Source organism: Ochotona princeps, chromosome 8, assembly GCF_030435755.1.
Source record: "Ochotona princeps isolate mOchPri1 chromosome 8, mOchPri1.hap1, whole genome shotgun sequence".
NCBI lineage: Eukaryota > Metazoa > Chordata > Mammalia > Lagomorpha > Ochotonidae > Ochotona > Ochotona princeps.
In genome coordinates this window covers 56098920-56122433 of record NC_080839.1, presented here as the reverse complement: position 1 = coordinate 56122433, position 23514 = coordinate 56098920, and the positions used below count along the sequence as shown (strand labels likewise).

The following is a 23514-nucleotide window of genomic DNA, read 5'->3' as shown; positions in this document are numbered from 1 at the left end:
GTATGCTACAAACAATACTAATGTGTCCTAGAGCACAAATTCATCCTCCTCCCTTCTAGAAATGTAAGTTTAAAAGGAAATTGGGGGACCCAGCACAATAGCGTAATGGTTAAAGTCCTCACCTTGCATGCAACTGCATCCCATATGGGCACCGGTTCTGATCCCGGCAGCCCTGCTTCCCATCCAGCTCCCTGCTTGTGGCCTGGGAAAGCAGTCGAGGACGGCCCAAAAGATTTGAGACCCTGCACCTGTGTAGGAGACCTGGAAGAAGCTCCAGGATCCTGGCTTCAGATTGGCTCAGCTCCAGCCATTGCGGCCGCTTGCGGAGTGAATCATTGGATGGAGGATCTTCCTCTCTATCTCTCCTCCTCTCTGTATATCTGACTTTCCAATAAAAATAAATAACTCTTAAAAATAAATAGAAAAAAAAAAGAAATTGAGGGCCCAGTGCTGTAGCCTAGTGGTAAAGTCCTTGGCTTGTATGCATCAGGATCCCATATGGGCACCAGTTCTAATCCTGGCAGCCCTGCTTCCCATCCAGCTTCCTGCCTGTAGCCTGGGAAAGCAGTCAAGGACGACCCAGGGCTTTGGGACCCTGTACCCATGTAGGAGACCCAGAAGAGGCTCCGGGCTCCTGGTTTCAGATCAGCTCAGGTCCAGCTGTTGCAGCCACTTGGGGAGTGAATCAGCAGACAGAAGAACTTCTCTCTGTCTCTCTTCCTCTCTATATATCTGATTTCCAATAAAAATAAAAATAAATCTTAAAAAAAAAGAAATCAGGGCAGTCCAGATGCTGTTTGAGACTGAGACTTCCTGAGAGGAAGGACAGCTTGGCAAGCTCATGAGGGATGGCGTTTGCACTCAGGCTCAGCGTGGCTGGGAGTTGGGAGAACCGCTAAACCAGGAAGCTCAGCCGCTGCCCCTCTGCGTGGCCCTGGGCTGGCCCTGCACCTCTTCAGCGACAGTCTCCCCCCACTGGAGAACAAGACTCTCTGAGCATCAGTATTTCCTTAGGGACTGTACCCTGGGCTGCAGCCTGTGCGTCTGTAGCGAAGGCGTCGTGCAGGCACAGCGTCCGACATGCTGCTCTCTCTCTCCTCCTAACACCCTTTGACCTCTGCACTAGCCCCGGAAAAGGTCACCAGTGTGAACTTTTATTCGGAATGTGTGGGGAGGCGTGAGTCAGCTCGACAATCAAGTGACTACCCCGACATGGGCTTAGCTATTCCGTTGAGGGTAGAAATTATGGGCTCATGCTGACATTCAATCTCAACCTTTTCATCTCTTATTTAAAATCATAAGGCAATCTTGCTTCAGATAAAAATAGGTTTCTCCCCTAAAACAGATATGCAGAGATTGACAGATGATAACCAGAAAAGCCTGGGCGAATCTCAGATGCAGGCACCGCATCTCCAAGAGCTCTTCCAGCCAAGAACCACGGAGGGTGGGGTAATTATTGCCCCTCGCACAGAAGGCTGCTGGACCCCACAGGGTGCCTTGTGCCCCACCCCCCACCCCAGCTCTGCCTCTTGGGCCTTGGAAGCGAAGCAATGTCTGCATTGTTCCCTTTTGCTCAGAGCTATACTCATCATTTTATGGCTTCTCCTAGAACTGACCCAGGCTTCCCCCCGCCCCCCAAGGCAGCATTTTAGCATAGGTTGTTATACGGAAGATGCCTGAGGATTTTTGAGTTGCCAAGAGAAACAACAATATTTTCTTTTCCCTAAGAACCTATAATATTTGTGTCTTTGGAATTGAATACAAACTCTACATCTGCACTACCCTTTGTGCCTGTGAGGGAAGATTATGTAAATCACCACATCTTATATAGTCAAAAATAGCTAGTTACCCCAAGCACTACCTTTCAATGTCAAACTATCTAATGGAGATGTTTTTGGTTCAAAGCTTAGTGTGTTATCTTGCACTTAAAATTCGGTTTTGTTTTTGTTCATTTAAGATCGCTTCTCGGCCTTTTGGCTAAGATCAAGTGAAGATCTATTTATCTGAGGGGCAGAGTGAGAAGCGAGGGATCTTCCATCTGCTCACTCACTCCCCAAATGGATACAATAGCCGACAGCCAAGAATACCACTCGGGTCTCCCATGTAGGCGCAGGGCCCCAGGTTGCCTGCGCCATTTTGTGTAGCTTTCCTCGGGACTGTAACAAGAAACTAGATAGGAAGTAGAGCAACCAGGACTTGAACTGATGCTCCTATGGGGAGCCAACATCGCAAGCAGCTATTAAGTCTGCTGCACCACAATGCTGGCTCCAACACTTTTGCTTTACAAACTTGTGTCTACCACAGTTTGTAGTTCAATATGAACATAGGTGGGAAATATGTCAAAGAAAAGTGAAGTGAGAATATCTTGGATTAAAGAACAAATGGGGGACCTGCCATGATAGCCTATGGGCTAATCCTCACCTTGCATGCAGCTGCATCCCATATGGGTGCTGGTTTGTGTCCCAGTTGCTCCACTTCCCATCCAGCTCCCTGTTTGTGGCCTGGGAAAGCAGTCCAGAATGGCCCAAAGCCTTGGGACCCTGCTCCTGCATGAGAGACCTGGAAGAAGCTCCTGGCTTCAGATTGGCTCAGCTCTGGCCATTGCAGTAACTTGGGGAGTGAATCAGCAGAAGGAAGATCTTTCTATCTCTCCTCTCTTTAAATCTGCTTTCCAATAAAAATATATCTTTAAAAAGCGGGGGGGGGGGGGGGGGGGGCGGGGAGAAGGAAGACAACTAGACTTGTTTCTCTTTGCAGTTTGTCCCCAGAGTTCATGGGCTGGAATCTTCATCCCAGTGTGTGCTGGGATGTGGGGTTGGACACCGGGTGGTTAAGTCGAGAAGCTCCGATCTTGGGAATGGACCAGAGTCCTGGCAGCAGAACAAATTAGCAAGCACAAGAGAGTGTTTCTTTTCAAAGCAGGTTTCATCCCCTCTTGTTCTCCTGCCAGGGGATGACACCGCACAGAGGACAGGGCCAGCCATGGCCCTTGGATGTGCCAGCCCCCAGGACTGTCAGAACCTGACTGTTTTATCAAGTACCCATGCTGTGCTACTGCCCCACAAGACAAAGACACCCTTAAATATATTGTTTCTCCCATTTCCTGATGCAATCAGCATTGGTAAGAAAGGATTTCCCTCCGTGTTTTGTGACTGTCCTCTCTCACACACATCCCTCGCCGGCTGCCCTTTATCCATACCAGGCCCTGTGACTGTGGCGCTCTGATGAGAAACGAGTGTCCTTTCCTTTATGTGATGCGCACATAAGCTAACCCATGGGCACCAGGGCTGAACGGAAAGCACAATGATCACTGATGGGCGATCTGAATGCTGGCCTTGGTCCCACTGGGTGACCTTAAGCAAGTCATTTAACCCCTGCGTGTGGGTGCGGCCACCTGTGCAGGCGGGGGTCAGCCACATGATTTATGAGGGCTCTACCGGCCTCGGCCTTCTGTGATTCAGCAGCTGGTTCCCTATTCAGAAGGCGTGCGGCAAGTCAATGGCAACCCCCCACATACTACCAGCTGCTTTCCGTCCAGCCCCACGGGCCCAAGGATGCAATATGACCCATGATGAAGTGAGAGCTTGCCTTGTGGCTGTCCATCCACCTAGGGGGCATGCAACAATCAAAGTAAATGGGACAACGATGCCAAGAAGGGATCCAGGATACTTTTGATGGGTTACTGGGTGGCTCCCTTGTCCTGTCTGGCTCCAGTGTTTGGGTGCACACAGAAAGCAGAAGGGGAGGGAGAACTCAACCAAAAGTGGGCACTGAGCTGAGGCACCCATTTCTAGAAAAAGAAAACGTGGGAATCTGGCTCCCTCCGCAGCATCCGAGTCCTCTCAGACACTGATGGTTTCTGCTCCCAGTAAGAACCTTCTCAGAATTACAGAGCTCCAAGGCCACTGAGGGCACCTGCTTCTACCTCTTCACAGGGTGCACCCCATCAGGGCATGCATGCCAATGAGAGAGTGAGAAGGCCCAGGCACGGGCCCCCTATCTCAGAATCTCTCCTGTGCTCCGACTTCTCACCTCCATGGCCACCATGACTGCTCCACACAGCTCCCCTAGCAGGTTCCTGCCCTTGGTTTTCCTTAGGACAACTGGACTGGATTTAGACCTTCAAGTTTTGAATTTAAAAGTCTCATAGCAAAAGCAAGGCGAATGGGAAATAAGAAACAGCACTGCAAGGAGTATCAAGATTGCCCTAAACACATACTCATCCTGGGTCCTGCTTGAGGATCCTCTGGGAACAAGAAACAGGAGAGCCACTTGGGAGAGCCCGGGTGAAGGACGCTTACCGGTCTGGTCAAGGAGTTCGGTAGGACTGACGGGCATGTGTCATCCACACACCCTCCATCCCTGCACACACAGCTTCCTCTCCTGCTCCGCAATTCCATTCTTTTCTCAGCAAACCAACACCCTCCACCAGGCCTGCGCTTGCTGCTCCCACATCACGGCTCCTTGCGCTAACTTCCTACCATTGGCTGAGCCGAGAGGAAGGGCAAGCCGCTGTGGTCTCACCTGGGCTCCAGCTCCATCCTCCTCACCTGCAGGGGCTCAGGCCCCAATGGTTTCCACCTGTGAGCTGCCAGCACGTTCCTACCACAGTCATCTCCCACCTCCAATAGAGGCAGCTCTTGATAAACTCAGAGACGCCAAGAGGCCTCCCCCCAGGACACAACAGCAAAAGACACAACCGTGGAATGAAGGCGAACGTTAATCCTGGGTTAATCCCTGAAATGTCAAACAAAATTGACTTCATAGCGAAGAAGCTGCTCAACTGTCAAGACAGCTGCCAATAATTGACCAGGTTCAAGATTAAGACATCACGCTTGAACAAAAGGCTAGGACTCAAGGCTGTCTTGCACAGGCAGTTCTCAGTTAAAATTCTCCAACGCCTAGGCTCATGATTGTCCTTAACACCAACAGGGACATGAAAAGGCTAAATGAGAGACTAGGCAGATGGAGTAGCTGTTTGGTAAGCTCAAGCCAGCAGGATGGAAGTGACCTCGATCCGCAGGCACCCGGTGCCTCCCAGTCCTTGGTGTGTCTGCATTGGGTTTCCATTTCAGTCTAAGTGGAACTGAAGTGTGAGTGTTCTCTTGTACTTTGCAATCAATCCTAGGATATCAAAACTAGAAAGTGGCTTTGGAACAAAGGAACAGTTGGACCTGTATTTTTTTAATGAAAGAGACTTTGCTCGTGGACCTCTGGCAGGGACCTCTTGAGGGAGGGCTCAGAGCTGCACAGCAGCTCCTTCAGCATCTCACGTCTTAGCCCGCCCAACCTGGACAGAGATTAGTCATGGTGCCCGCAGCTCCATAGTTCATCATACCTGAAAACAACAGGGGGGCTGTCCTGAGCCTCCCAGAGCTCAGCTGAGCCACAAAGCACAGGACAGTCGGGGGGGAGGGCAAGCAGCCAGGGGTCCCCAAAGTGGTCTGTGACCAAAATCGGAGATCAAATGACTAAAATTAAAACTAAGGACCTAAGACAGGAAAATTGTCCCAGCTCATCTGGACATCCAAATTTAATCACGGCTCCTTAAAACTGGAAACTCTGAGTTTGGCATTTGGCATGAAATGCCATTTCCTATATGAGAGTCCCTCGGTTCAAGTTCTGGTTTCACTTGCAGCTGCAGCCTCCTGCTAATGTGTGCCCTTGGAGGCAACAGATGATGGATCCAAACAGGTGGCTCATTGCCACCATGTGGGAAACGTGGAATATGTTTTAGGCTCCTGTCTCTGGGCCAGCCCAGGCCTGGCTGGGTAGGCATTTGAGCAGTGAACCAGCAGACTGATACCTCTCTCTCTGCCTTTGAGATAACTAGCATGTTTTAACCTGGAAAACCTATCCCAGTTATTGTCGAGACTTGGGGGTGGGGCAGCGCGGACGGTGAGGGGGTGCAGAGTGTGAAAGGACATCACTGACTGTGGAGATGGGAGGAAGGAACTGTGACCCAGCCAGGCAGGCAGGCAGCCTCAAAAGCTGGGGGAAAGAAAGGCATTCTCTCCAAACGGAACTTTGAAAGCAGCATGGCCCTGCAGGTGCCTCGATTTTAACCCGTGGAGACCGCATTGGACTCAATCTCCTGAGCTGGGATCTAAAACAGCACCGGTGTGTGGCTGAAGCCACTAAGTTTAGAGGGGTTGTGGCCCAGGAGGTAGGAGTTACAACACCCATGGAAGGACTCCAGGGCTGAACGAGCTCTGTCTTCACGTCAGGATTCCCTGACGCTTTCAAAGGGCTGGTACTCCATCACATGCCAGACCCATTAAACCAGGACCAGGCAAGGGACCGGAACCCCCACGGTGTCCTCTCCTGTAAGTCCAGACTCACCTGCTCCCCTGGGGGGAAACACAACTCGGCTACCCGTGCACTAAGTGATGCTGCCTGTTGTAGACACGGGCCCCAACTGCACCTCACAACCCCTCAGGGACAGTGACTTTTCAAGAACTGACAGGATTCCAGGATAGCTGCCTGCCACCTGCCTGTCAGCCCCTGTGAGGACCCCACAGTTGCACCTCTCTCGTCGCTGAGAGCCAAGCAGCCCAGTCTCGCAAACCCCAGTCACTAGGAACACAGTCTCAAGGCCAGGTGTGATTACGATCTGTACAAAAATTGCAAGCTTTGTCTGGTCCTTACCTTTCCTTCTCTTGGAGGAACATACACGAAACAGTGCATTTGACTTCCTGCCGCCACTGCCCTGGAGCCCCTGGAGCTCCCGGCGCGCCCTGATCTCTCCCTGGAGAAGCCCAGGAGAGTCAGCGCAGAGCCCTCATTAAGCCCCTCGTGCCACTCAGTCCTCAGCGCAGTGTAACGAGGACCACTGAGGAGGCCAGGTGCCTCTAGTCTTCATCCTTAACTAGTCACTAGTCTAGTGACTCCCTCGTGCAACCAGAGAAGGCTCAAACATGCCCCTGGGGCTCTGCTATCCTCGACTGTGCCATGACCCTGTCCCCAAGTGGCCAGTCCAGCAGTGTGCAGGAGACCCAGCCCCTTCGCTTTTCTTGGCATTTTTTTGTCCTTGTTTCTGACTTCTTGTTTATTCTCCTCCCTCTTAGTACTGGCAGCCTCACAGCAGGTTTTCTTGAGACTAAGACATGGCCACACACATTGTCATCTGGGAGATCACTAGCAACGCAGAACCTCACGCTTCACTCTGGTCCTGCAGCCCCAGAATCTCCAGTTCACAAGCCCCCCTGGCTGAGAAGGTGCTTCTGTCTCATGGCATCTCTCTTTCCCAGCACTCACAGCTGTGCAGCTGGTGGGCCAGGAGGCTCAGTGAAACCGCTTTCATCAGCGGATTGCACATCCACGCTTCCTTTAGCAAGAAAAGGCTAATGTAGGTTAATTTTAGACTCTTTGGTGGATGGGTGGAATACTATTGCTAATTCCCAACAACACTCATCCAAAACAGTGGAATGTTTATCGGACGTTGCTCCTCCTGCTCCGGTGCTGGGACAGATGGAAAAGACCAATATCCAGGATTCCTTGTTCCAAGTCCCCACTGGGCTGGCCAGGAGGAGGACATGAAGGCAGAATCATTTGCAACCTCAGCCAGGCACAGCCTGTGGGGACAAGTCTGCCACCATACCTGCAGCTGCCAGCAAGTCCCCTGGAATGGGCTCCTGTCCTCATGGATACACTGCATCGCACTAAGTCCACAGGTCCTCACATTTTTCACCAGTTTGAAAAAAAGAAAACAGACTATTTGTAACCTAAGATGTTGTGCTATTGGAAGAAATGGTTTTGAAAGCTTTTTGCTGGAGGGAATTAGTTCATGTTTCTGTAATGGCATATAAATCCTGTGCAGTGGTCCACTCCATGTGTCTGAAAGTGGCCAGGGGGCCCCGTGAGCTCTGGGACTTTAACAGAAGTAGACCTTGAAGGCTGAAAGGGCCTTTGAGGTCTTTCAGAGTTCACCACTTGCAAAACTTTTCTGAGAAGAAGGGTTGGATTCTTGGCTTAAAAAAAAAAAAGCAATTTGCAGGTCTCAGTGAGTTTCTTGCAAGGAGAGGTCTGAGCATGCACAAGTACCCCAGGTGAGTTTTATCATCAGCCAGCTCTGGAAACACTGCTGTCCTCCCAGGCTACACCTGGGCGGATCCTTGACGGGTCTTGTTCTTAAATATTTACCCAATAGCTATTTCCTATTACACAAATCATCCCTCTCCACGCACAGCCAACTCCCTGCAATTTCTCTTCATCAGTCTTAGCTCTTCTTCCAAGTAGAGAACAATTTTGTATGTTCTCTTTGAGCTATAAACCTGTTTATTTGCATATTTTCAAATGAAATTTTTAATATTGCTGAGAAAACTTTTTTCTTTAAAGAGGACTTGTAATAAATTTATGGATAAAAAGCGGCTTTTACATGTATGTACATATAGGCAGTGGCATACCTCTTTGAACTTTTGAAATAGTCTACATGTTTGAAAAGCAATGGGCTAAGGTGCCAGGTTGCCAACTTTCACATATCCTGAGACATACACATGACCCAGATGCTCTGGTCTTACCACCTGCCACAGTCTACCGTTCGATGATTTGTCAGTCTTCCTGGGATGTAATTCAGGTGCAATTTCACGAGCAGGTTTGCTTTTTTCCTTTGAGAGGCAGACAGAAAGCTCTCGTTCTGCTGACTCCTCCCCTAAATGTTCACCACGGCCAGGGCTAGTTAGGACAAAGCCAAATGTTGAGAATTGAACCTAGATCTCCCCCAACTTAGACAACAGGGACCAAGTTATTTGAACCATTCCTGCTGCCTCCCAGGTTTTGCCTTGGTGGGAAGTTGGATTCGGGAGATGGAAAGGAGAATTCAAACCCAGATATTCTGATGTGAAACACAGATACCTTACCCACCAAGGCCAAACACTGCCATCACAGATTTACTGAATGCCTGCCATGGACAAAAGCACTGTGCCATTTGCAAGAGACACAAATTTAATTCATTTAAGTGACTTGATGGCAATTGCCTATAAGACCCTTGGTGGATCTGCTCCCTGCCTTTGCCCCAATCATCATTTTAGCAGCAGAAGAGGATTTCTGAGGTCTTTGGATCCACCCTTTCAATTCATTAAAATAAGCAAAAAAGAAAATATGATAGACATTATGATCTTGGAACCTCACAATAGAGTCAGGGAAGCACTATTTTCTAAATTAAAGCACCTATTCATTATGCGTGAATAGTTCCTCTATACTTCTCCAAATCTGGATTCACCTTCATCCGTGCTGTAAGAGCCAAAGCCCGAGCCGTGTGGAGCTCAGAGACAGTACTTGGCTTTGCAGGAGATGAATCAAGGAAGGCTATCTGGAAGGATATCTGACTTGCTTTCTTGTGTTTATTTAATTCTAGGATTACCCAGGACCCCCCTGAGTGCTAAACACTGGTGAAGCTAGGAAGCCTGTTCTCAAGTTTCTTATAGTCAATTCTCATGATTGTGGATTCTCTGTTTGCAAATCCACTTCCTGGCTAAAGTTCCCATTTATTTATAACAACAAATGTGTGACTCAGAGCATTTTGCAGCCATGTTCAGTCATGTTCACAGGGGGGAAAAATTTCCACTCCTCCAATGCACCTGTGAGCAACAATAAGGACGCAAGGTAACACTCTGTCTTCTGGTTCCGCTCTTTGTGGGTGTCCTTTCACAGTCTGTTTTTCTCACTTCTGCACTTTTCTTTGGTGACCTGGCTCCCAAATTTAGTGCTGCAATGCTGCCTAGTGTTCCAAAGTACGAAAAGGCATTGCTGTTGGCTTCCAGAGAAAATAAAGTGTTAGATAAGCTTTGCTCAGACAGCAGTAGTGGAGCTGATAGTCATGACTTCAAAGTTAATGAATCAATAATTTGGTACATTCAGAAGAGGGAAAGGAAATTTATTGTCTGTACTTAATTATGCTCCAGAAAGTGCTAAAATAACCTCTGTAGTATGTGACAGAAAGGGCATATGGGAAAGAGCTACAGAAAAAAAAATTATGGGCAACTGATTTAAAAAAGAAAAACTAACATGAAGCATCATGGTAAGACTAGAAAGCCAAAGACATTTATTGGCACACTGCTGTAGGTGAGAAAAATGTTAAATGTTCTCAGCTAATGTTTTATTGCAAATACCACAGGAAATTATTTATAAGAAATTTAAGTTTAGTGTCTTGCATGGAAAACAAGATTATCTACTGCTCTGTCCATGAAAATCTCGTGACTGCTGACTCATAGGAACCAAAGCATGTATTTCCACTAAGCAGTACTACAATTTTCCTGTGTTCCTGGTGACCTTATAGAGCACAACTTGCCAAGAATAACAAGACTCGGCTGCTTATGTAGCATAAGAAAGAGCAAGTCATCCTCGCTTGCTCCACGCAATGTTCCACATTAAGACAGACCCCATGCTGATCAACGTTAAGAATAGGCACCCCTATCAGAGTGCCACTTCAGTTTCCAGCCACTGCACTTCTAGAGCAATTCCCTGTGAATGCACTTGGGAAAGCAGCAGAACAAAGCACCTGTGGGCCCCTGCTGCCCAAATGGGAGACCAGGAGACAGTCTCAGGCTCCTGGTTTTGACCTGGCCCAATTCCCGTCACTACAGCCATGTGGGGAGTGAGTAAGTGGATGGAAGACCTCTCCGAATCCATTCTACCTTTAAAATAAAGTAAGTCTTATTTTTTTAAAGAAGGATATTATTGCTCAAGTGATCTGGCAGCAAGGAGCAGCATAATCTCTGGCCATCCCCCTTCTCTGTGGTCATGGGAGGGAAGGCAGGGTCTTCTCCCATCACCCCATCCCATCCCACCCAGAGACCTACATCGGTCTGCAATCCCCTCACCCACATAACAAGCATTTAAAACTAAAACATTTTTTTAAAAAGAACATTATGGTAATAGCTCAGTTAATATACTTTTTTCCCTGTGAAGTCTTTTGAAAGGGCATTTTATATTTTTGCTTTCAAATCGCTCATGAGCAACATTTACCTTATGACTATCTATGATTTCCTGACACAGAAAGTCTAGCAAAGTGAGAAAATTTAGCTCATAAATTATTTTCAAATGTAATGAAAATTCTGCACATTTGAAAAAATGTATACAATTAAGGAAATGGGTATGATTTTGTTTTGTAGATAATCACATTTTTTGTTCATCTTATTTGCAATGCTTTGAGACAGAGGGGTGGTGTACAGAAACACAGATCTATCTTCCCCAAACACCTGCAGCTGTCAGGGCTGGGACAGGCTAATGCCAGAAGCAATGGGTCCGGTCCAAGTCTCCGACATGGGTGGGAGTCCCACCTGGTACTTCCCAGGATGTGCATCAGCAGGAAGCTTGAGCAGAAGCGGAGCCACAAGTTGAGCAAGGCACTCCAGGGGTGTCCCTGGAAGCATCCTAATCACTGCACCAAATACCCACCCCATATTTACTATTGCCAATATCAACTTTGCAATTGTTAGTTCCGTAACCTATTCATTAGGCTTTGGGAAAGTTCATAAATCTCATAAATCTTGATCATTAGGGGAAGATGTCAACTTGGCTGGAAACTGAAGCTTAAGAAGTTTGGGGCCTTCTTCAGGAAAGAACATAAAATCACAAAAGTAGAACACTCAGAGGAAATTAAAACTGCCTCTGCACACAGAATCCTATACAATAGCCCCGTGGAGGCCGCCCTGGGACAGGAAAACCAGGCAGGAAATACAGCAGTCATTTGGAAGAGAACAGTCTGGACTGGACAGGGACATGGAATGGATAAAAAAGAAGAGAGATTTTAATAATAGGTCTAATACCAAATGGTATTCGGTGAATCAAGAATTCATGCTACTAGAAGAGGTGGTTAGCCACCAGTTGGGATGCCCAGATTCCATATTGGAGTGTCTGGGTTAAAATCTCAGTTGCAACCCCAGCTCCTTCTTCCTATTCCAGCTTCCTATCGATGCAGACCCTGGGAGGTAGCAGGAGCACTCAGCAGTTGGGTCCCTCCCATCCACATGGGAAGCTGGATGAGGTCCTGCCTTCCACCTTTGGTCTAGTCCAGCTCTAGCCATTTCAGGCACTTGGGAAGTGATCCAGTGATGGGACAGACTTTCTCTCAAAGACTTCACTTTGGAAATGTGAAATCCAACTTGACCTTAGGAGAGCCATGTGAAATCCGACTTGACCCCAGGAGAGCTATGTCAGCTATCAGGAGAGAGGACCAACTAGTGTCCACAGGACAGCTGCTGCCCAGGAATGACTGATGAACCCAAGGAGATGATGAGATCTTGGGAAGAGATGCACGATGCATGTTGACGAACACTAACAGGTAGAAGCAGAGATTACAGAGAGAGAGTGAAGATTAACTAGGCAAGACGCTGTAGCCTCAGAAACCTGAGTTGGGCACAGAGGTTGTTGCTGGAGGCTGCATTGGGGCAAAGGTGTAGCTGGAGCCTGGAGGGTGGGCACAGTTAGACCTTTGCAGGTAAGGGGAAAGGTGAGCAAAGGCACAAAGCTCTCAGCCTGAAAAATAGTGGGCAGCTCATTTTGACTGGCATCTTGGATGCCCCCAACAAGACAGGGAGAAAAAGAGAGAACAGCATTAACATGAGAGGTTGGAATGCAATGATAGATGCTTTGAAAGTCAAAATATAAAGTTTGAAAATGACAGCCTTCAATGATTTGTGAGAAGAGGAATTTTGTATTCGGGAACCCAGTCTAAATGTGAGGAAGATTCCTCTATCAGATACGCAGAAAACTGGCACTTCACAAAAGAAGGGGTCTGAATTGGTTGAGGGAGGGTGTTGCCATAGAAACACAGAGGGAATGAAAGTGAGTGAATGCCTACAGAAAACTGCCAGGGCCTGATGGATGAGGACTGGCAGGCACTGGGACAGAGAGCGGGTGCTCTTCGAACCTGGGTGCTGGAGGCAAATTTGTTTTCACTGACATTGTTCTGTATGACTATAAACCCAGAGGCTGCCCTTGGGGCACAGCAGGGTAAGCCACGCGTGTAACGCCAGCATTCCATATCCGAGTACTGGTTTGAGTCCTAGCTGCTCTGCTTCCAGTCTAGTTCCCTGCTAATGGGACTGGCAAGCAGCAGTACTTGAGCTCCTGTCACCCACATGGAAGACCAGTGGAGTTCCTGGCTTCTGGCTTCAGCCTGGCCCAACCCTGGCTGCTGTCTGTGGCCATCTGGGGAGAGAACCGGCACAGGGAAGATCTCGCTGTTTGTCTGACCCTCTTCTTGTCATCAGGCCTTGCAAATAAATAATAAATCTTTTTATTTTTTTATGTAAACCCATAAGCTCTCAAATCAGAGGGAAAGACCAGGGCAACCCACTGTGTTCCTTTACTGTGTGGCACTGTGTGGCTCCTGAGACAGTAGCCTCAGTGGGAAAGAACTTTACACTGTACTGGTATGATCATGTCCAAATTCACAGATGTCCCCAAACTGCTGGCTGCTTTGTTGTTGTTTGCTTGCTTCTGTTTAATCCTAACCACAGAACTTGGTTTCCATCCGGTGACGTTTTGTCCGGTTGGGATTTTGCCCCAGTGCCTCCTCTTGTTTGAACTTACTTTCAAATAAGTCATCTTTCTCTGAAGATGACTGACACCCAGTTTACAGCATCAACATTTAGATTAGTGCACATTCAGGGTATAACAGAGATCACCTTGAGATGGGTAAGAAAGTTAGAAAATAGGTAAAGAGTATCTCTCTCTCTCTCAGACTCTGATGACTGACTCCCTGGTGGCTGTGGTGTCTGACCAGTCCCCAGGGGTTCACTAACAATCCACCTACCCTGGAGGAGGAGGAGGAGGAGGAGGAGGAGGAGGAGGAGTAGTCAGCTACCCTGGAGTTTCCCCTGAATCTGCCCAAAGCTACTGTACTGCTTCCTAGATCCACTTCTGCCCTTACAGAAAGTCTGAGTTGAAAGGGCTCCTTCCCCCATCTTAAGGACTTGCAGCCTAGACTAGTCACACAATTTCTTTTACAGAAATGATTTGGTGTAATAGCTAAGACTGAGACACCTATATCCTGTCTCGGAGTACCTGGTCAAGTCTCAGCTCTGCTTCTGATTCCAGCTTCCTGCTAATGCACAACCTGATTGGCAAGAGATGATGGCTTGAGTACTTTGGTCCCTGTCATTCATGCAGGAAACCCAGACTGGGTTCAGGCTTTGGCCTGATCTATTTGGGGAATAAACCAGCAGGTGGAACATCTCTCTCTTGCCCTCTCTCCCAAATAAACAAATAAACAATTACAAATCTATTTTTAAGAGACGAAGACCTTCAAGACAGCATTACATGTAGCTCAGCACTTTCTGAGTACATGGGACCCTTTGTGGCTGCACAGGTCACACACTGAGCACAGGGCTTCAGGGATGGCATCTCAGTGTGTAGCGCCATTTGCTCCTGGCTGTGGGTGCACACGCACCACCCAAAAGAGGGCCAAGATCTCTCTGCACCCTTCCACTTGATCATAAAAGTTTATCTATACCCTCTGCTCAGTGGTTACCAAGGCTCTTGTCATGGCTAGCCCAAGGAGAGGCATCTCTAGAGGATTCTCATTTTGTTTGCCAACAGTATTCACTCCAACTCCTCTCCAGCTCAACGTTTTCAGCCTTTAGCACCACAGACTATGACATTGAGGGTGAGATTTGAGTGGTTCGTCTCAGTTATGGGAAGCACAAGATGAGAAAGGAAGCCTTTCCCATAACACCACTCCCAGCAATTACAATGCTAAGGTCACCCAGGAAGTGGCTGACCCCTGAAATTTTCTTCCGTAGAGAAGAGGGCAACCTAGGGACACTACAGCATTCAATAGGCAAGATCCTTATTTTTACAAAATGCTACTTGACCACAGTCTTGTTCCCTGGCAATACGGATGTTATGAGAAGGACCTTTTTATCCAGATGAGGAAACTGAAAGCAAGAGGGGTTAAGGAGGAGCTAGGTGTCACCATCACACAGCCAAGATCTGACACCGTGGGAAGTAGAGCTCACACTTCTGAGTCCAGGAATAGCCTGCTTTGATCCCATGTGCACCAAGCAGAAGCCCAGCCTTCCTGTCCTGCCACTATACCCAGTGGGACAAGTCAGAACTTCACTCCCGCTTCCATTTTATTCATTTATGCAAAAAATCAACCATGATTCCTGCTATCTTGCCAAGAAGATCACTTTCCAGCGAATTTTTCCTGCCTGTTCTGATTTTCAGAGACAACCCTGCGACCCAGTTTAACCTCAAGACTCACATGAATTCCCAGGATCTGAAGGCAGCCATAGAGAAAATGGCCCAGAGAGGAGGTCTTTCCAATGTTGGTAAGTGGTCAACATTCAGATGATTCTCTTTTGCTACCACGCTCTTGCTCTGTGTTTTCTACACAGAAAGAGGCTGACTCTAGGGCCACAGTCATTCCAGTTTATCCAGGAGAAGCTAGGGCTTTCGGTGCTAAAACTAGGACAGTTCTATCAAACTGGGACAGCTGGTCTTTTTGGTCAACTGAAATGCAGTCTGAAGTCTGCATTTGGAGAAGGCACAACAGGAGGCTTTAAATAAACAAAGCATATCGTTGTCAGGAGAGTTTGGTCCCAAGACCTAGAACAAGCTCCACAAGGCCTCACAGCCAGTAGGTGATGAGGCCAGGACTACAGAACAGAGGCTTTCAGTTCCTACTGGGTGTAGCTCTTCCCTGGCCAGCCAACTCTGTACTCCTGGCCTGACTTCAGGGAATATGTACCACTGACCACGCATGGCAACCCTCCACACCCAATGACTCCTGTGGCACTGGGCTCCCCCAGGCAGCTTGACTTGGCGTCAAGGCTGCTGAAGCTCCACATTAGCTCCTCTCACTCCATGTTTTTGGAAACAACATTAGGAACTTGGTGTGGGCCCAGCATCAAGGCAGAAAAGTAGCCATGCAACGCCTTGAACATTTTTCTTACCTACTTGCTAGTCCCTAAAAGCTATTTCCAAAGTAAGAGAGAATGAGAAGTTAACGACCTAAAATGAAGCTGGAGAGGGAAATAAACAGTAAGGAGTGTGACTGCGTATCATTGTGATGTGTGCTTATTGCTACAGAATTATACACCTACAAATAAAGTGTTTTTTGAAACAAGAAACAAACTGGGGAAGCAATGCGTGTATTTCTTCACTTCCACAGGCACTTCTGTGGCCTGTTCCTGTATTTGTAATTGGTGCAATCACCCCGAGCGTGAGCTTTCTCTTTCTTGCAGGCCGAGCCATCTCCTTTGTGACCAAGAACTTCTTTTCCAAAGTCAATGGAAACAGAGGCAGTGCCCCCAATGTGGCAGTGGTGCTGGTGGATGGCTGGCCTACAGACAAAGTGGAGGAGGTTTCCAGACTTGCAAGAGAATCAGGAATCAACATCTTCTTCATCACCATTGAAGGTGCTGTTGAAAATGAGAAGCACTATGTGGTGGAGCCCAACTTTGCCAATAAGGTGTGTTACTGTCCAGAGACCCGCTCAACATAAACATGCCCCGCACTTTGAGAAGTACAACAGCCATCCCTCTTCTCTTAGGAGGCTTTCTCTCAGAAATCCCATAATTCCTCCCAGAGCCAGTTTCAGTTTTCATCTCTTGAGCTCTGCAGCCACCTCTTCCTTGCAAACTGACATCCTGTCAGCACTTTAACTCCTACATACAACAAGCCAAGTTCATCTTTCCCACAAACAGTTCCCTTCTCTCAGACCCCTCCCAGAGTGTCATCCCTGACTTTCTTGTCCACTGCTATATCACATCTCTCATCTTCCCCTGCTTTCTCATGCCCAGTACCACCTTCCTAGTTCAGGCTGGTACTCTATATCCGGTCTGTCTTTGCATTGGTCTATTTTCTGTTACTATAACAAAATCCCTGAGGCTGGGTCATGTGGAAAGAGTCCATTTAATTTTTAGTCTTGGAGGTTCAGGAACATGGTGTTGGTATCTGTTCAACTCTACTGAGAGTCTGGTGGACAGTGGCACCATAAGTGCAACCCACTTACAGCACTCATTCCTGCAGCAATTAACCCACTCTGTGAAACCAGCATTAGTCCCTTACAAGGGCAATGTTCCCAAAGAGCAGCTTAGCTTGCTCTAAGCTCCACTTCTTAAATCTGCCACTAGCTCTCCTCATTGCCACACCAAAGACTGAGGCTCCAACACATGCATCTTTGGGAAACAAGTTACAGTCAAATCACATCAGTTCCTAGGTACCCCCAGTTTAGTTCAGATTTCACTATGAGTTCTAATGAAGAGTCCCTCTATCCTATGGAGTCTTTCTTCCAAATGCATTACTATTACTCATTGCCCTTGAGGCATTCTGAAGTTTGGTCCCAACCTGCCTGCCTAGCAACATCTACTGTGGTTCACGCTCAGGTTCTGTGTGCCAGCCAACTGGTCTCCTGTCCATGTCTAACACTGTGGTTGCCTTCTCCATCACTTTTCTCTGACTGCCTTGCGGGCCTTTCTCTCCATCTATTGGATTCAGCACTCAGTTCACACACCACCCACTCCATGGAAAATTCTGAGAGCCCCATTTAGATTTCTATAAATCTACAAAAAATTTTCCTAGGAAAGTCTTAAGCCAGCTCTTGTTTTAGAATCAGGTTTTAATTATACAAATTCATCTGTAGTCTTCAGATCTAACTCTGTGACCCCCCCAAGAGGCAGGGGCCAGAAAGAAACGCCCCAGCTTATGAATACTGGCCCAGTCACTTCCAGGGTAGAACCAGCCAACTTGCTCCATGTTCATTTGCTACTGCCTTGAGTTTTTTCTGGAACAAACTTGGGGACATGTAAATAAACATTCAGTCCCCTAGTGGCAGGGTTAGCTGGAGGACACAGTGTGGGTTTTGAAGAGAGACAAACATACGTTTCAGTCTCAGGCACTTTAGATGTCCGTCCCTTCACAGCTGGCCCTCAGTTTGTGCCTTCGTGCCAGAGGGTTGCAATTCCATTTTCTAGGATTAGGATGGGGACTAATAAGGGAATCTCTCTGAGAGCACTGAGTGTGACCCAAGACATGTGACCATTCAGCTTCCATGAGACCCCTACCCCTGGGTACAGTACTACTCTGAAAATATTTCTTACTCATTTATTTTTCCAGTCAGGACAAAAGCTTGCTTTGATTTCCCTCATGCACTAGTGCCCACTAGTGCCAACCTCATGGCTGGCTATGGTACCAATGACCTGAGGGATCTGGGGAGACGTCAATATAAAGGAGGAATCAGTGATTTTCTGTAATTGTGCTAGGGGGAGCTTGCCTGCCACTAAGACAGGACCACAACCGAGAGGGTGAGAACAAATGAGAGGGGTTTGCTTCTCCACGAGGGCTGGGTGAGCGGAAATGGAGACAGTGCAGTAGCAGAACTAGCATGGAAAACAGGAGTTTGGATGCTTCCTCAACTGCTACAGTGATAGCAGTGATCTGACCATGACCCAACAAGTGCCTCTCCTCTTTGCCTTCTAGGCTGTGTGCAGAACAAATGGTTTCTACACATTCAATGTGCAGAGCTGGTTCGGCCTCCGCAAGACTGTGCAGCCCCTGCTGAAGCGGGTCTGTGACACTGACCGCCTGGCCTGCAGCAAGACGTGCTTCAACTCAGCCGACATTGGCTTCGTCATTGATGGCTCCAGCAGCGTAGGGACAGGCAACTTCCGCACGGTTCTTCAGTTTGTAGCCAACCTCAGCAAGGAATTTGAGATTTCCGAGACAGACACGCGCATCGGGGCTGTGCAGTACACCTACGAGCAGCGGCTGGAGTTTGGGTTTGACAAATACAGCACCAAGTCTGACATCCTCAATGCCATCAAGAGGGTGGGCTATTGGAGCGGTGGCACCAGCACAGGGGCTGCCATCAACTACGCCCTGGAGCAGCTCTTCAAGAAATCCAAGCCCAACAAGAGAAAGTTGATGATCCTCATCACTGACGGACGGTCCTACGATGATGTCCGGATACCAGCCATGGCTGCCCATTACAAGGGTAAGTGGGCCCTGCCCAGCAGCCTGGGGGCCGGGGCTTATCTCTGGGGTTTGGGGAGGAGGCAGCAGTGAGATGAGGATGGGACTGTCTCCTTTATGCACTGGTTTAGTCTGTACCTTCTCAAAAGGTTCAAAACCATAGGGAAAATATTTGAGATAAACATGTAGGCCCCTCAGAGTAGCAAGGCAAGAGCAAGGAGGGGGAAGCCAGGTAATTGGGATTTCTCCAAGAATCAAAGGTCTGGAGTGGGCCTTTGACCTCGTTTGCATCCCAGCTCTATTTCTGACTCCAATTTCCTGCTAATGTGCACCCTAGCAGGTAGCAGGTGATGGATGACTCAAGTTGTTTGAAGTCCAACCCCTCTAATGTGGGAAATCCAGAGGGAGCTAACTTGCTCTTGGGAATTCCCAGGGTGAAGAATGAATAAGTGGTGAGACTCCCTCTCTTCTGCCTTGCAAATCAATAAATACAAAATTTTAAAGCACCTCAAGTTCCACAGATGGCTGGGACCATGAACCCTTCTTTTCTTTATGTCTCAGACATGAGACTTTCCCCATGAGGATGAGACATGAAAATGACATTTGAGTCTTTACCTTTCTCTGTTTAAAACACCAAACTCCCTCCTTATGGAAGATGCTGGACTGTGTTAGCATAAAGACAACCAAATTGTGAGTCCTTTTAAGGAGAAAAAACATTTAAAAAAAAGGTTTTGCTTTTGTAAGTAATTGTTAGCCAGAATTGAGGGAATTGGGGAAATTTCAAAGACACTTTGATTTAAGATATTTTTAAAGGTATTTCCATATAAAAATTTCTAGGAGGGCAACAGAAAAGTTTAAAAATATGAACACGGAAGAAAATATTTTAGAAAACTTTTGGAAAATCAGTCACAGCTGTGTTTTTATTGCAGACCCTACATATAATCACTGCTATTGAAAACAGTGCCATAAATCAACATGAAAATACAAACAACCTAGAAAGAGCCCCAGAATAACAGTGAGAGTAATAAGGAAAGTAAACTGAGTGACCAGTGAGACCTATGGACATGCCCTAGCTTACAACACTCAGTGCCATGCTTAGTTGTTTTTCCTTCTGTGCCTACATTTAACTTGGGTTCTTTCGCAGATTTTCTGTATTCTTCAAAGCTGCTTAAAACCATCCTAAAGCAAACCTTCATGAATCAGCTTAACTGGCTTCTGGAAACCAAAGTAACCAGACACCAGGCTTAGGCAAAGCCTTCCCAGGCAGTGAATTTCCCTTGGCAGCATCTAAGGGGCATCCTCACCATGGTGGGATGGTGGGAGACTGTGTGTCTGAAGTTACAAAGCCCCTTGGCCTCATGTCAGCAGCATGAAGATGCTGGCTGAAAGGCCCAGGGAGAGTAGACAGGGTCAGATGGGCTCTCCTGCTGTCTCCACACACCTGACCCTGCTCAGGTCCAGCCCCACCTTCATGTGCTTTTCTAGATATCTGTCCCCTGGGTGTCTTGTGCAGTGTATACTTGGCCTACACAGCAGAACAAGTGAAGGGTGATGGTAGACCCTAGGAGCACCCTACTCAGGGTATCCTGTCCTGGTGCAAACTGCATGGATGCAAATTCCTATCTGGCCTAACTTGGATTCGTCTGAAAACATCCCAAGCACAATATGGGCATATCCAAGTCCAGGTTGGGTGACTGGTCACAGTTGCCAGTAGCAGTTTGTCTGCACCAAGGGTGGATTGAAGGATAAAAAGCCAGGTTTCTAGCATTGTCCTGTAGTCTTCGCTGAGAGCATTCTGTCCATATGTGAGCAGAAAAGAGAGCCTCATAGGCCTCAGTCCGACCCTGCAGCAAGCTGCTCTAGCTGCCACTAAGCAGCATTTTAAGGCCCACAGCTACCTCCTCACCTCCCTACCAGTCAAGACAATATTCACAGAAAAGAATCTGCAGAGGTGAGAAAAGCAACTGGCAGTATATGTTGAGCTTAACGGATAACAACTGAAAAAGTAGCTTAGGCCAGAGCTATGTGAGGTAAGATCCCAGGGCATCCAGAGGGCACTTGAAAGAGAAGTGGGTAGAGGGACAGGCTATGTGGCAAAGTAAGTTGAGCTTGTGCCTATGGTGCAGGCATTCCGTATGGGCACTGGTTCATGCCCCAGCTATTCCACTTCCCATCCAGCTCCCTGCTGATGGCCTGGGAAAGCAGTGAAGAATGGCGCAAGTTCTTGGGCCCTTGAACTCATGTGGGAGATCCAGAAGAGGCTCCTGGTTTTCTGGCTTCAAAATGGTTCAGCTGTAGCTGATGCAGCCATTTGGAGAGTGAACCAGTGGATGGAAGATCTCTCTCCCCTCTCTGTGTTACTTTGCTTTTCAAATAAAAATAACATTTTTTAAAAAACAGTGAGGAAGGCCTCTTAGAAAACACAGCCAGACACTATTTCATGGACATTTGGCTCACCCACTGGAGCCACCTTTGAGTTGTGTGGGAATAGGATTTTGTAGAGTAAGGTCAAATTCTCATCGACCAGCTACCCCCTCCCCAGTCAACAGCCATCGCAACAGGCAGTCTTCCTGTCCACTCACCAAGTATGGGTGCCTCATCTCTGAGTTCTGGGCTCTCCTCTCTGGGCTGCCTCACTGCCTGTGGCAACCCAGCACTTGCAATCTCACTACATTCTTTCCATCTGCATCTAACCATGCTCAAGTCCCTCTTTTGCTGAAAATTTGGGAAATCTGTTTGACCATGTGGTCTGCCTGTTCTCCCTTTCACAGACACACGTAGCACTGGCTACTTACCCCACCCCACACCTTCATTTCTTTTCCACATGCAATTCATGTGGTTTGTTTGGCATCTCTTGACCTGAAGCTGTTCTCACCATGTTGCCAATATCTCAGCTTGGTTTTTTTCTAAGAGGAGAACATCTTCATTTTCATCTTAAATGATTCCCTGATAACATTCAGCACCCTTGGTCTTCCCCTCCTGATCCTGCAACTCTCCACTGGGCTTCTCTCTGAGACTTTGCTCAGGATTCCCTGCACTGGGGAGGACATTGGAGTCTATTGGATTGCAAAGTCACCCTCAAGCCTAACATTATTCAAGTCCCCTACTTCACTGAAGGGAGTTTGACCCTGCCTTTGAAGTAGTTAAGACTCAGATTGTAGTTAGCTTTGAACACAAGCAGAACACGCATGTACCGTGTGGTTTGACCTACATGGCACCAAAAGTTTCACTTATACAAAAATAGCTCCACCTCCACTACTCCCGCACATGAACCACTTTCCATGCATCTACTCCATTTTGACTGAGAGGTTCCCTCCTCCCCGCGAGACTATAAACTTTGGAGACAGCAACTACATTAAATTTTGCTACTGTTGGCACAGATGCTGTAACGTATTTATTTATTGAATGATACATGACTCTATTTAGTCTTACTTCTAGAAATCTAGAGGCCTACGTGGGGTAGAGGATTGTTCCATCGTATTTGGCATATTTCTGATTTTGGATCAGGTGTGCCAGCAGAGCAACAGGCAGGCAATGATCCATCAACACTGCCTCTTCTCGGGGACATCTGCTTCATGCCATCTTTGTCCCCACAGGAGTGATCACCTACGCAATTGGTGTGGCGTGGGCAGCACAGGACGAGCTGGAAATCATTGCCACTTACCCTGCCAGGGACCACTCCTTTTTTGTGGATGAGTTTGACAACCTCTACAAATTCGTGCCTCAGATCATCCAGAACATTTGTACAGAGTTCAACTCACAACCACGGAACTGAAATCACAGCAGGCAAAGCACCAGCAAACACTGCTTGACGGACTGACTCTGGACAGTGCCCATGGCTGTGTGTAGGGCACACAGGGTGGTAAGGCTTGGGTGGGACCTGCGGGAACAGACGTATTGTTACTAATTTTTGCCATCATGGTTTTTCATGCTTCAAAATTTGGAATTAGAAAGATGACCATCAATTTGTGGAACAGGCCAACCTAGTGCACCATTTTGAGGGAATTGAGTATTTCAAAATACACGTACAGAATAGAGCATAGCACCTATGTGGGGTGTAGATGGAGCCTTTGTGAGGGTTTTCTTAATTTCTCATTAAAACTCTGTAAATCTCAACATGCTTCCTTTTTGTCATGACAACAAACATAATAGTTGCTTAATTAAATGTTGACAAGGATTTCAAGCACTCATTCTGCCTGTGTCATCTGTGGTACCCATAGGGATTATAGCAGGCCACCCTCTGCTCTTTTTGACCCAAGGTGACTATAGTCCCATGAAGGTGCAGGGAAACTGGCAACAAAAATGGTACAGCTACTCCTGACTAGTCTCCTCTCGCTATGACTTCAGCCGCTGAATTCCTGCAACAGTTTGCTTTGGGGAAAGTTGCCTGCCAAGCACCCCATTGACCTCGCATAAAAGTGATGCATTACGACTACTCATTAGAAACTTGGGAGAATAGAATGCTGGTTCCCAAGCCACATCCAAATACCCCTAAACCCTGAACCTATAGCATTGGGTCCTGGATCCTAACAGGTTCTAAGAGTTCTCCAGTGATTGTTGCCAGCTACCAGGATTGAGGACCATCCAATCCGA

The 23514-nt window shown here is 47.6% G+C and overlaps 1 protein-coding gene across 2 annotated transcripts in view; it reads left to right on the top strand.

The window, feature by feature from the left end:
- Positions 1-23107, top strand: part of VIT (vitrin) — a 103110-nt gene extending 80003 nt beyond the window's left edge. The window contains exons 9-12 of one of the 2 annotated variants that reach the window (XM_058668090.1): positions 15175-15278; positions 16194-16420; positions 18430-18943; positions 22518-23107. In XM_058668090.1, coding sequence (XP_058524073.1) covers positions 15175-15278; positions 16194-16420; positions 18430-18943; positions 22518-22696 — 1024 coding nt within the window. In that variant the 3' untranslated portion in view covers positions 22697-23107. The remainder of the gene's footprint in view (positions 1-15174; positions 15279-16193; positions 16421-18429; positions 18944-22517) is intronic. The other variant, XM_058668091.1, reaches the window with a different exon arrangement.
- Positions 23108-23514: the final 407 nt, after the last annotated feature.